The sequence below is a fragment of the Ursus arctos genome, unplaced genomic scaffold (genome assembly GCF_023065955.2).
Source record: "Ursus arctos isolate Adak ecotype North America unplaced genomic scaffold, UrsArc2.0 scaffold_2, whole genome shotgun sequence".
Lineage (NCBI taxonomy): Eukaryota > Metazoa > Chordata > Mammalia > Carnivora > Ursidae > Ursus > Ursus arctos.
This window is the reverse complement of record NW_026622874.1, coordinates 34477093-34492177: the sequence shown is the minus strand read 5'-3', so window position 1 is coordinate 34492177 and position 15085 is coordinate 34477093. Positions and strand designations below refer to the sequence as shown.

Sequence of the window (15085 nt, the reverse complement as noted above, 5' to 3'; positions counted from 1 at the left end):
TTCAAGAATGTAGATTATTGCCCCTGGTGAATGATTTGGGTTAACCTGAAAGTCAGAGGCAAGATGTGGAACACGATTAGAAGTTAGGCTTCATAGTTTACAAAAGAAATATACAATTATATTGTTCTATTTATGTATTTATTTAAAATATTTATTTATTAATTTGAGAGAGGGGAAGGGGTGGGGCAGAAGGAGAGAGAGAATCTTAAGCAGACCCCACACTGAGTGCAGAGCCAACTCGGGGCTCAATCCCATGACTCTGAGATCATGACCTGAGCCAAAACCAAGAGTTGGTCTCTTAACCAACTACACCACCCAGGCACCCCATATTGTTCTATTTAAAATCATATCATTTTGCTGGATATAGTTGAAGTACACATGCCTTTTACTGTTCCCCTTTTGAATCTGATTCTCTTTGAAACTCAGATTTGTGATAAATTCTATCTTACTTACTAAATAAAAGAGAATTGGATTCTAGTCCTTCCTTTGCAAAGAATTAACTGTGTGAACTGTGGGAGTCACCTAACTTCCCTGAACTTTAGACACCTTAATGTAATGGCAGAATGTTAATGCTTATCTTGCCTTCCACTGAACTGTTGAAGGACCCAATAAGACATTAAGTACTAATGCTGTTCAAATTGTTATGCATTTGATAACTCAATATTTGTGGTTAAAATAGGTATCAGGGGCACCTGGGTGGCTCAGTCGGTTAAGCCTGCGACTCCTAGATCTCAGCTCAGGTCATGATCTCAGGGTCATGAGTTCAAGCACCATGTTGGGCTCCACGCTAAGTGTGGAGCCTATTTAAAAAAAATAGGTATCAGAAAGTTCTCTAAAATGTTTTATATGAATTCAACTACCGTTACCTAAATTTATTATATGTATCGTATTAAGGAGTTGTTTACTTATTTGTTTGTTTATTGTTTATTACTTTACTGAAAATCCAATGATAGAATCTACTTTGGAACAGAATCGCATGGCTACTTCTCACCATTCTACCCTCTCAAAAGGATTCACCCAATTACCTGAACACCTGAAAATTCAAGATATAATCAATTTAATATCACTGCCTTTTCCAACACTGTTTATATAAAATTCCTAAAGGATTTATTTTTCACCACTTGATTTATATGCTTGTTATTATGTAAATACCACCTAATATTTACATATAGAATGATCTCTAGCTTTGTTTTTGTACCTTCCCTATCTACAACAGGTTTATTTCATGGAATTGAAAAGCTGGCACTTTTCTGTAACATAAAAGCTTAAACGATTACAGGAGGGACTTGGAAAATCCTCACTCTTGGGACAAATGACCTTCGAAAGATGCATTTTTAAGTAAAATCTGAATGTTACTACTTGTTGTCACTTAAAGTGCAAAGCACTATGAACATTTTAAGCTAAGGACATAAGCTCTCCAAATTCCCCAGAGTGGTACAATAGCTGTTGGTCCGTGAGTTCTCTCTAAGCCAATCACCCAAACATAGGAGAAAACATACCTCCTCTGCCCATCTACGCACAGTCCTCCATGGAGGCACGGCTGACTGGCACATTCATCACTGTTGAGTTCGCAGTGTTCACCTACGAATCCAAGGGGACAGTCACAGAAATAAGCCCCCAGAGCATCCCGACAAGTTGCACCGTTTCGGCAGGGCTGGGACCAACATTCATCAACTTCCATTTCACAGTTCACACCTTTCAAGAGAGTCAGCACAGAAAAAAGGAAAAGTTTGAGTACAGAATTCATATTTCAGCTCTTTGCCAGCGCTTTATTTACCAAAGCTCTTGTCAAATGTTATGTTACCCAAAATAATTTTCCTCCTTAATTGTAATTGATATTAACGTCCTGGCATGCTTGTGGGAAGTTGCACAATGCAGAGCAGCTGTTACTTACAAAGAACTGTTGCATACAACAGCTTGTGGCTTTTTCATCTGTTGAAACGAGTCATTTTTAGAACAAAGTTATTGTTAACTGTACTTTTGTTGGAAGCTTAAAAGGGACTGGTCAATGTTTTTAAATTATTTTTAAACACTTAGTTTGGCATCATATAGAGAAGTGGGTAGGAGCCCAGACTCCAAAGCCAAATGAGCTGGGTTGGGATCTTGGCACAGCCACTTATTAGCTGTGTGACCTTGGGCAATTCCTTAACCTTTCCATATCTCAGTTTCTACACCTGAAAAATGGGACCAATATTTGTAATTACCTCCCAGGATTATTATTAAAATTACAATGTGCTTATGATGGTAACAGTAGGTGGAACATACTAAATGAGAAAAAAAAATACTTGTTCCTTCTACATGTATTGGACAAATACAATGTGCAATTATTTCCTCAAGTGCTACTTCCGCGTAGACTTTTTTAAAAATTTAAATTTTCTATAGTGTTGTAAAGTACTACTTTTAATTAGGAAATCAGTTTGTGATTTAAACTTAATTAGTAGCATTATTAGGAGCTACTTCATTGTAAGGTAATGTTACATAAAAAAAATCTGTATTTATTCCCATCCAAATAGTGAGGGAAGATTATTTAGTAAGCAAAAGAAGTTTAAGATTTACAAAAGTAGTCACATGGAGACAAACTACCCTACCAAATCTACCAAAATAATATTTGATATACAATAATCAAATTTGCATATGTTTTAAAAGATACAAAAGGGGCAATATCTGTATTTGCATATCTTTATTTCTAGGCCTATAACCCAGGATAATAAATGATGTATTAAAATGACATTGAAGGATTTTCAAGTGACTCAGAAGTTGTTAGCCGTTTGATTACGTGCCGCCTTTCTTGACAGAAAAAGCAGTAGAATATTCTAACATTGCTGACCATTTACAACTGTGCCAAGATCCTATAAATACCTAAGTTGAAAGGGATGCCAGCATATTAAATTTGATTGTTTTTTGAGAAGAAAAATACTTAAAAATCAAATTTGATGTTGATAAAAATAGAAAGCTGTGGAACTGTATTTGTTGCAAGGTAAATGGCTTGCCATTTGAGGTCTGGCTGTTTCTTACCCAGTCTGGGAATGAGATCAATCGTATCTGTTTTACTTGGCATTTGTAAGGTCAAGGGAAAGAACACTGAACTGGCCAGTAGAAGACCTGCGTTCTCATTCTCATTCTCTCCCTGAAATGGCTTTTCAGCAATATTTTAGTATCTCTGTTTCTGCCACACAAAATAATATGATCATAGGTATCTCTATTTTCCAAGAATGTGTATAAGACAAAAATTATAAGTTCTTTAAAATATTTTTCTTATAATTATTTTTTAACATATGGGCTAGTCTTCAGTAATTATAAGGCACAAAATTACCTCCCCTGAAATGACAATGATCGATCACAACTTTAAAGAGTGAATGATGCCCACCCAGGAACGTTTGGTCTTTGTGGGTTCCTGTAGTGCTCTCTGAGCAGAGGGCAACTGGCACTTACTCAACACCACCATATGCAGGGTCAAGGCTTGGTGATTTCACAGGCATTCTTGCCTGTGTCGCATTCTCATCAATGACTGTCTTTGTGCAATTCCTATCACTACAAATTCCCATTCTTTTATCACTTCAGTTGTCCATAGTGCCTTTCCCTATGTGATATTAGACTATATCCTTTGGTATTTTAGTCATCTATATTTGCTGGAAAGTATTAACATATCAAACCAAATCAGTGGTTTAGAACTTGTTAAAGCTTTTCTAAATCTTATTTTTTTATAACACAAATAAAATTCATATATTCATCTGATATGCACCCAGATTACTTCCTAGTGCTTAAGAAATACATTATAAACCATATTTTAAATTCTGAAACTCCACTTACATGTTGTAGCTCAACTACTTTAGCTTTAAAAGTGATCTTGATGTACATATAAGAATGTCTTTCAATAGTTTAGATACAATTTCAATTCAGCTAGTTACTTTGGGGTGATTTATTTATATTACCTTGATATTACTTAGTAATATGATTTTATTGCAGCTTATCACCGCTGCTGATATAGTCAAAAATGATTAGGTCAATGCCTGCACGATGCCAAAGTAGTCAGATGAATGTGGTTTAAGTACGGTCAGTCATCCAGATGTCTTTGTATTTCCAGATGCTGGCTTCATAGATAAAACATCTGGATAACTAACTATGATTTTCATTTTTCATTTGGATGCTTACTGTCAATCACATGCTTACATCCATTAAATATACAATTAATCAGCCTTCAAAAACATACCTGAACTGTGTGGTCCATTCTATCTGGAAACATTCATTTTATGGCTAGTGTTAGTAAGTACAGCACCATGTTATTATAACTATATGCAGTAATAGAAATTGAATAGAGTCACAGTGAGTAGCATTTCTGTGGTTGATTGTCTAAGAAATAGAAAACTCAAATTAGAAAATTCCTTCATAAAAATCCACCCAGGAACCAAACCAGTCTGTTGGAATTCATTAACAGTTAATAGTATGAAACATAAGAAAATAGAAAGGGTATGAAAAAAAAAGCAGGACAAGGAGAACTCTGCACCGAAATAAGTATAGGACAGGAAAAAAAAAAAATCCCCTGACGTCATTAGCTTTGGTAACTTACTATAACGGATACTGTGCTAATATCCACAAAGGCAATCCCTACATAAATACAGGTGACCTAAGCTGTCAGATCATTAATTCCTGACAGGGGTAGTTTCACTCTGAATTACTCAATTTGCATTAACTGTCAAAAGAAGTTCAGAAATTTTCTCACAGCCAAATATTTAACTAATATTTGTCACAGTCTGAGGTACTTCGACATAGAGTTTAGAACTTCAACAGAGGAATTTGTGTGTTGGGAGAGGTCATAGTTCAATTCTAACCGACTGCTGCTTGGTTTGTTTTCCTGTCACCATCTTGAAATTCTTAAAAATTTTTAACAAGGGGCCCCACATTTTTTATTTTGCCGCAGGACTCACAAATTATGGAGCCTTTCTGTGGATAAGCCCTTAATTCCCATTTAAACTTTTTATAACTGATATACATAGAACGAGTTCTTTTTTTTCCTGACCAAAACCTGACTGATACACAGACCCGAGACAGGAAAGATTTGAATAGAATATTTAAACGAGCAGAACTGTTCAGTTTTTGGCCCACCTCAGGTGAGAGATAAGCAGAGAGTTAAAGATGTAGCAAAAATGAAGGCGGAGCAAAAGTCCCAGACTCTTCAGCCTCACCCTGGGTGAGTTGGGAACTTGATACCACCCCAGATAAGTGCTGAGATCCAAGGAGAGAAGTTGTCTTCACTTCTCTTACAGAACTTTGGAAAGACATCAGGACACACATAATTCCCAAGCCACCATAGTACAGAATGGTAGAACAGAGAAAACTATGTAGGACCTGGGTAGATGGAAATTACAGTTTTATAGAGAATGCTTATTGAAGCATGAAAGGCAGGCAAATGCTTTCTCCAATGAGTGCAACAAATACTTTTTGTAGCATGCTGCGTTAGGAAATTATAAAAACTGTACCTACTATTATTACTTTCCTTCTTCCCCTTTCCTTTGCCATTTATCATGGAAGAGTAGAAAGAAGATGGATTTTGTAGACAGACCACTCTGGACTAAGCTCTGCTCTGCCATATGCTAATACCAAGCTTGAATTATAGTAAACGCTCAATGAATGGTAGGTGTTACCTATATTTGTTTTTTTCCTATTCCTTCTTCAATTCCTCAGGGTAGACAAAATAAAAAATTTTTTTGAAAAGTGTTTGGAAGCAAACATATTCCTGGAAGGAAATTTGGAATAGCTTCAAATTCCATTAAAACAAATACAGATGGCATACCAAGAGTACAGGAGCTAGAGACTGGACAAATTTGGAGCAGCCACTATACTAATATGACCTTTTTTAAAAAGGCCTACAATGGACATATAAGTAGCTAGTGAGCAATGGCAAATATATAGCCCAAATTAGGCAGTAATTATCTGAGGTAGAGCAATCAACTTTAAATTAGGAGAAAAGAGTAGACAATGAGGGGCTTTCCAGAACTGGAAAGCTGCAAGGAAATAATTGCAGGTCAAGAACAAGAAGGTTCAGAGATAACACAGGCACATCAGTAGAATAGCTTTCCACAAAGTCCAAGCTCGTAAGGAGATAACAAGAGACAGAAGGAGTTTTGGATGGTATGAGTATGGAGAAGCCAGGTGGTTGGTATTCTGCTAAAGATGAGGTAAGAATTTAACAGAAGCAAGGACACCGGAAGCTCAGGTTGTGGTGAGAACTTCGGCGGGAAAGCAGTTTGGAATGATGAGAGGGTCCAACCTGACGCTGCATCAGTGTCTGGCTGTAGTCACTGAAAATAGGAAGCTCCAGAAATGCAGAAAGCATAGTTCATAAAGTTCTGCAAAACTCCTAACTGGACTTGGATAAAGTGAAAACATCTCATTTTGAGATCTAAAAACCTTGGTAATACTTCTGGTTTCATTTCCCAACACAATTCTATCATCACTCTCTATGCCAGTATACGTGTCGTATCAGATCAATTTCTTTTTCTCAAACCCACCATATACCCCTACCTCCAAGAGTTTGGACACACTACTTCTCCCTCTCTCTTGAAGGTTCTTTCTTACTTGTCCATCTGATGAAATCATCCTTTAAGATTTATGTTAAATGCCCCATCCTCAGTGAAGTCTTCCCTGATTTCCTTACTGGTTCTACCCTCCTGCATTTTTTTAGCATTTACAGCATTATATTTTATTATTTGTTGCTTGCTAATCTCCAACAACTGCTTTAAGGACAAGGATCCTTTCTTATTATTAATAGTAAGAGCTGAGATTCATTGAGAGCTTATTTCACGTAGGGTACCGTGCTAAGCGTTTTATGTATATTATTTGATTTTGTTTGATATTTGAAAAATTATTCATGAGGTGCTATCATTACGCTCATTTTCTTCATGACGAGACTGAAGCACAGAGAAGTTAAGAAACCTCATACAAACCAAAAGGCTAAAAAGTGGTAGAGCCAGGATTAGATTACAGGCCGTCTGAATTTAGAGCCTGTGCTATTAGCCACAAGGCTACACCACAGCCCAGGGCTTTACGTTCTTCAAGGATGTACATCCTCGGTGTCTAGCAGACACCTGCCCCATGACAAGTGTTTAGCACATTTTGCTGAATTGAACCAAAGGTAAAGAAGTTGGCTGGGAAAGAGCAGACGTCATTGAGAATACTGGGAGTGTCCTGGAGGTTAGGAAATAATGGCTTGTAAGGAAAAGAAAAGAGTAGTGTGAGCGGTAAGTGAAAGATGAACCAGTGGTCTTTCAGGCGTAGGGGGGTTAGTGAGAAAGCCAACCTTCCCTCCTGGCCTTGAAAATCGAGAAAAAAAAAAAAAAAACCTTTATAAGGGTTGCATAGAAAGTGGTTTAATCAGATAAACGCCAAATTCCAGCAAAGGCGAAGGAGTTAAAGGCACTTTGGAAAAAATTAAAGTGTGTTTACTTAACTTGTGTTTAAGAAAAGACTATGGATCTAGAAGCAGGTGACCATTCTAAGGAGTATCAGGAAGTTTTTCCTGTGACATCTTTACATAAGCTATACGTTAGCAGTCTGTAACTCTAGGCCACATTACCCTTCTGACTCCAACCATCTTAGGATGTCTTCTCCAACTCTCCCAACAGACACCATTCTACAATTCCAAATATAAACTCTCCTCAATCCACCCTCAATGACTCCCTATACTCCTATCCCTGCCAAACTTCTCAATGAATGGGATTATCTCTAAATCACCCAAGCCAGATTTCTAAGAGTTATCATCATCTTGTTTTTATTTCCCACATTCCAATTAGTCACCAAATCCTGTCATTTCCCCCATGGAAATGGATCTAAAGGGCCATCCCCATTGTCTCAACCTTACTCAGCTCACCATCCCTCTTTTTTTTTTTAATTTTATTTACGTATTTGATAGAGAGGCAGCAAGAGAGGGAACACAAGCAGGGGGAGTGGGAGAGGGAGAATCAGGCTTCCCGCTGAGCAGGGAGCCTGATGCGGGGCTCGATCCCAGAATGCTGGGATCATGACCTGAGCCGAAGGCAGATGCTTAACGACTGAGCCACTCAGGCACCCCATCACCATCCCTCTTCTTGTCTTATTGCTACAGACATCTCTCTTTCAAGTCATTGTCTACATTTGAGAGTGATTATTTTAAAATACAAATCTGATTATATCATTGTCTGTGCAAAATTTATAAATAGTTCCTCTTGTCTCCAGGATAAAGCCTTCAAATGTGGTAGAAGATTCGAAAAGATGTGGACTCTATTGGTACCGCCTACAATGATGCTCCTGCAGCTCCACGGTCTCTCATGTCTTTAGGCTGCACACAGGTATTCCCCTTGCTTGTGATGTCCCGCTCCTCATTCCTACTTCCTTCCAGTTAATTCTAATTAGTTCTGAAATAATGAGTTTGAGTATCACATGATGCCGGAAACTATACTTAACTACTTAGATCGGCCTTAGGTGCCACTCCACAGTTCTCTTATAATCCCCTGTAATATAAAAGTATGTAATACATTTAACGACAAATGCTTATTTGTTCATATTATCTACAAAACCACCAAAGTGATTTTTTTTTACCTTTAACACTAAGATCTATAGCATTTAGCCCATGTTCTTGAATATAGAAAATGCACACAAAAAGAGAAAATGCGCAATGAATTTTGAATGAATGATCCAGTCATAGCTATGGATTAATCCATCATCTGTCCCAGAAGGCAATCTGCTCTGCCAGGACGGAGGTCCTCAATGCTTCTGTGAGCCTGGGCCCACTCTAAATCAAAAGCCACAAAGGCAAATTCATGGCTTTGGCAAATGATTAAAACTAAACATTGTTTCTGAATGATTGTGCCTTAAACTTCTGATCAGCGTTGAGAGATTTTGCAACTCAATATGCATCTTTCAGCAATTATAGATCAATGTTAACATTCTGTGCCATGAGATAGCACACATCCTATGTTATCAGCCTGGAGCAGGTCTTGTCACCAGTGTTGTGCTCATCACTCATTACAGTGGGGAAAGGATGCACAATGCATGCAGTGTGGCAACAACAGACCACTCTGAACACCTTTCTCATTATCTGCAGAGCCCATGCTTGGAAATAATTATACTCTAGCCTTGGGTTATCATCCTAAGTTTCAGAATCCGCTTAGTATGTTTAATATCTAACTGGCCTCTATGCATATTTCCTTTAGAATAAGAATTATATACACTATTCCTGGGTTCTTTAAAGAATGATGCATGGTGTATCGATTACAACAATTATCAGTGCAAGTCTGAACCAAGTATCACTGCAAAGAGGTACTCTAGCACCAATTACCATTACAGCTTTAGATTTATACTACCTTTTCCTCCTCTATATCATAGTTATAATATTTTTAACATCCTCAGAGCAAAGAGGCTGATGACTGTGCTGATTAATAGTGAAACAAGCATAATACTGATTAGCAAGATGCTACGAGAGATTAAAGGCAGATTTTTTATTTTCAGTGGGAACATCTTTGAGTTTTTACTCAATAAGATTTAGCTTGTGCATTTAGATATACCTTTTCTAAGGACACCAGAAAGTTACAAATACCTTTTAAAAAAGTCACTTAAAGTAGACTTTATAAGCCTAGGATTCATCTCTGAAAGATGACTGAATTTTATCAATTTGAAGACTGCTCTTTTCTCCATCATAGATTTAAATCTAGGAATTATGATACACTTCATAATCAAGAGTGTCTTGGTGTTGTATTATATTTCAGTTGCAGATTTTTTTCTCTCTTGATTTATATGGAATCAAAGTAACTATCAGTGATTAATTCTGATGAACTATGAAAATTGGTTTATATTTTTACATTATTTTATCATTTACTTACTGTATTTATCTTATTAGTATTATTTATTAGTATTATTAATACTTTATTATTACCACAAGAGTCAACTCCAGTGATCTGGCCTCCCTCTACGGAGGGACCAGGGCTCCCTGGCTTCTCATTGAATGATCCCCAGGCCAGCCTACCCACCTAGCCAAGGTAAGGCAATCATATTCCCACTAGATTGCCCTCAGGGGAACAAACTTACATAGCTAGGTTAGGGATGAAATTCCATGCTTTGTTTCCTAAATTCCCACTCCAGGGCACTGGCATCGCTCGACTGGGGTCCTACTGCAATCTCTGGCTACCTCGAACTACACTGCACAGCATGTGCCGAACGGTCTTCTCTCCAGGGCATCTGGAGCCCCTCAGGCCTGAGGTCTACCACTCAGCCTCACATTCTAGATAGCCTCATGGGTGGAGGGGGCCCCTCCCCCCACAATACGATTTGATACTAAGATGGCAATAGTCACTCCCCATTTGGACGTGCTGCCTGATGGGGACCCAGGCCCCTCCAGGAAACAGAAATCCCAGATGTTTCTCATTCCAGGGTACCCTGGTCCCCCCAAGCAAGGCTTCAGAATTCCGGAGATATCTGGTTCGGAGTGATAGGGTCCCTTTGTGAAGGCAACCTTAGACGTTTGCAGACACCTCGTTTCCCACACAGAACACCACAGACACACAGCGTCTCCTGAACCGGTCCTGGCCTGGTTTAGGGACTGCAGCTGGACCAGATTTCTGCTTGCTTCAGAGAGCTGTGCGAGACCAATACGCCCTGTTAGCTCTCCCGCACCAAGACTCCAGGAGCCAGGACTCTCCAGGTACTAGGACTCCCGGATGTCTCTTGCTGGAGGATCCCCAGGCAAGCCTGCCCCACCTGGCCATGGCAGGACGGTCAAATTCCCCCAGATCTGCCTTCAACGGGAACAGTCATCAGTAGGTTGTTTGTGACTTGGAATTAAGCAGGTGCTTATTTCCTATGAGAGCCCACTCCAGTGACCTGGCCTCTCCAGACGCAGGACGGCTTCCAGACCCCTGATTTCCCGGAACCATACCCGTGGCAAGCGTAGTACATACCCCTTCAGCAAGTCTTCAACAGCCAGTGCTCTGCAGGCCTGCGGAGCTAGGGTCTGGCGCCAACCACCCGCATATCCTCCCGGATGCAGGGGTGCCCCAACCCTGTGAATCACTCTGAGGCGGTGGCTGCAAATAAGCGACAGTCCCCCATATGAATGTGCTGCCTGTTACGGACCGAGGCCTCTCCAAAAACGGGTGATCCCAAATGTCTTTTATTCCAGGGTATCCTGGTGCCAGGAAGCAAGGCTTCAGACTTCCTGACATAACTGGCTTCTGGAAGTCAGGGTCCTTTCTGTAGGTACAGGCCTGAACGTAGCCAGATGCCCGCCTTCCCGCAAGAGCCCAGGCTAGGGACCGGGCCTCCCCGGATCCCGTGCGGGCGCAGAGCAGGAACTGGGCTGGGCGGGATTCCCGCTTGCTACAGAGCGCGGAGCAGGTCCCGCATGCGCAGTCATCTCTGCGGACGGCGCATGGCGCATCGCGGCAGCCACGCCGGCGCCCAGGGCTCCCCAGGCCTTCGCACCGCTCCTGACCAGGCAGTCAGGTAGCCCCACGCCTGCCCTTGCGGAACTAGGCGCCACTGGGTAGGTGGGGCCTGCAGCTGGGCGGTGGCCTTGTGTCTCCACGACCCTCGAACTCTCCCCGGTCTCCGGGTACTCTTCATGGCAAGACACGCTCGTGTGCAGTATGTGCTGCTTTCTTTATGAATGACTGATTCTATTATTTTGTCATTACAGATAATGGAAATCTTTTTCGTTTCTATAGGATTTGCTTTCGCAGAGAGACATAACTGGAATAACCGCTGCTTTCAATCTTAAACTTGTTTTTTGCAGGTTTTCTTAGTCGTTATTGTATTTGTCCTCCCATCTACTCCTTCTACCATCGGTGCAAGTGGAAGAATGTCCTTGACACTATTGCAGGATTCTCATCTTTCTAGAAAAATCATGGAGGCTAGAGCTCGTTCTAGGGATAGAAAGACCGGCTCCTGTTGGTCAGCCCTAAGAGCAGAGAAGAGGGAGTGCATTCTTGTGCTTTCTTGAATCTAACGATACTTTCAGGAGTACGGTTGTCTGTGGAAATATTAAATATTCTACTTCCCCGCGCTTACTGCTTCTCCCAGTACTAACAAACTCACCCTTCCTTCTTCTCAAAGTCTGTCTGTATGCTCTTCCTCCCACGTTACTCCTCTCATAAATATCGTAACATGTACAAAGGCGTTATTTGATATTAAAATATTATATTCTTAATTAACATGCATGACTTCCTCAGTCTACTGCCTGTGTTTAATATGTATATGTATGTATACTTTTTAATCTGTAAAATTGGTAAAATATATATAAAGTTTAATTCGGAGTAACCCATTTCCAAGTATCCAAGATGCTATGTTTGAAAAACACTCCACTTTTATAAATGGTTTCTATCTTGCTTAATTTTGTGAGTTTCTTGGGAAGATAATAGGAAAATTGTAATATTTGCATTTTATAGTAAATATGCCAATGTTATACATACATTTCACACTTCTGTAATTATAATGTTTTAATCATAACAGATATCTTTCTTGTGTCTGATCATTAGGATAATTGTTATTCCTGAATATTTGAAATGTTATAATACTAATACATTTCTAAATCCTTTGTTTTATAATATGGCAGCTTCAGAGAATAAATTCTTGCCTACACATATCATAATTTTCCAGTTTAAACTTGTAAATAGAGCACAGAGATTATGACCTCAGTAATTTATCCCTGAGTATGGTTCTAATATATTCAAAAAAGAAAGCAATTCAGTGTAAAAAAAGGATACCCGTAAAAAGTATAGGTAAATATTGTTAAAACCTAGCAGCAAAATTTGAAGATATTAAATTAGTGACAACCAGGATTTTTACGGCTTCATAGTTTATGGAAAAACTTTCAGCAAGTCATTTCATCATCACCATGACCCTGAGAATTCAGTGATATTATTATGCCTGTACGTTAGAATGAGGACCCAGAAGCTCGGAACTATTTGTCAGTGTCAAACCACTAGAAACCACTAGAACACATCAACGGTGGGACTGGAAGCCCTGTCTTCTGCTTTCAAATTCCACAGTCTTTCCATTCCACCCATACTTCATATTACTATATGTTTTTTAGCTCATCCCCTTCTCACTCAGACCTGCGCACACACCTTGCTGATAGCTAGGAAGTCACTAGAAGTACTCAGGGAGTTTAAAATGGAGCGTGCCATACGCATCCACTCGCTAAACCACAAACCAGGTGTCAAATCCAAGATGACAGAAGAGACATTCACCCCTTTCTAAAACCTCTGCAGCCCTTCCCCCCTTGCTATTCAGCTCATTATTACTTATACAATAATTCTACTAATAAATGTAGTCAGAAGACGTAAGTGTCGTTCAGCGTCCTGAAAGAAATGCATTTTTGCTCTGCTCGTAGGCCACTTGTTCTATGAAGATCTTCCTGACCCTAAGCAATGTCATCAGCTCCTTTCTCTGTGCTTCCTCAGCATTCTGCTCAGTGAGAGACTGTGAGTTTTGTTTGCACGCCTCCTTCCAGAATAAACTGTGAGTATTTTGTTGGGGATAAATTTTGTCTTAGTCATCTTTATGTCTCCACAGTCTGGCACAATGTCCAGGGCCATGCAAGTATGTCATAAATATTTGCTGAGTGGATAATATGTGTTATTTTGTTCACTCATTCAACAAACATTTGGCGAAAGCCAGCAACTTCATTTCTTCATGAAAGTATTTCACATGGCTCTCGTTCTGAGCAAAGGCCTGAACAAGTGTTTAGTTTTTTTTACAGGACATTACAAAAAATGATCAATTTCATAGTTAAGAGCATATAGAAAAACAATCGTTTTCCTTTGATGCCATGAAGATACAGTTTGTGAAATTCAAATATTCTTTTTTGGCTGGCACACATTATTTGCCTTTTGGGTGTGAAAGATATTTGTTATGGGCATATGTAGATGGTGAATTAAATGTGAGGTATTTTGGCTGATGCTCACGGAAACAATATTTAAATGTTCTTTAAACTCATGTCTTACATATTGTATATCTATATAAATATGGACTATTAATAATTATTCCCAATAAGTTGATTTAAACGTATCAAATGGTTTATGTATTAACTTTGTATTATGTATTAAGTTTATGGAAAAACTTTAATCAGTAAATCAATAATCAGTAAATCAGTAATCAGTAAAAAACTTACAGTAATAATGGTAATCATAATGAAAATAACAACTTTTCTCATGTAATAAGCTTAGATTTTATAATATATAATACTTTTATTTCCCCAAATTATGTTCATGACCATTAAATTATCTATATGATTTGTCATAGAAAAATGATATTAGAAAAGTGATTCAGTTGATCAAAAATATATTTAGAAAAGATGGAACATTAAGCCTAGATTCAAATCTCCACATTGACCGAAATTCAAATTGTGCTTTTGATAAATGCCATTGTAATAGCGGCGTCAGAGTTGGTGACCTGTTTGTCTTATTTATCAGAATGGATGAGGACTATTGGAGAGAGCACAGAAAAGAACATAAAAAAAATTATTAATAGAATAAGGTCTGATAGGAAATTATAAATGAGTAACCATGTAATGCAGAGAGGTAGAATAAGTTTCAGGTGTGCATGTGAAAGACTGTATGACAATGCAATTGATATAAACTAGTAAGGAAAACCACACTGTCGCTGGAACTATTCTGGAGTAGACCTGTCCTGCATAATCTAGACCTCCCACCAGAGGGCAATAGAGAGCAGGTCAGGAAAGGTGTGCTCACATTTTGTTTGCAAGATCCATGATACTTCTGTGTTAATTCTTATCTTAAATTTTAAAGGAGGAAAAAGGTGTTGTTAAAACTTGATGCTTTTCTTTTGCTTTTTCCCATTTAATAGTAGTCTATTGACTTGGGTTATTGTATTATTGGGCGCCTAGTTCTACCTTAACCACATGCTTTGGTATATCCTCAACATAATAAGGAGAGTGATTTTCTTAAAATGTGAGTCAAATCATTTCAGTCCTCTGCTCAGAACTATCCAACAACTTCCCATCTTATTAAGAGCAAGAGCCAAAGTCCTTACAATAGCGCACAAGCCCCAGTAGTCTTATTATGTCTCCTTCTCCTTGTTCACTGCACTCCAGTCA

The 15085-nt window shown here is 38.9% G+C and overlaps 1 protein-coding gene across 1 annotated transcript in view; it reads right to left on the bottom strand.

Annotated features, from left to right (window-relative positions):
• The window catches only part of CRB1 (crumbs cell polarity complex component 1), a 159253-nt gene that overhangs the window by 85766 nt on the left and 58402 nt on the right, over nt 1–15085 (bottom strand). Inside the window, exon 3 of the mRNA XM_026480462.4 lies at nt 1500–1695. Coding sequence (XP_026336247.4) covers nt 1500–1695 — 196 coding nt within the window. The remainder of the gene's footprint in view (nt 1–1499; nt 1696–15085) is intronic.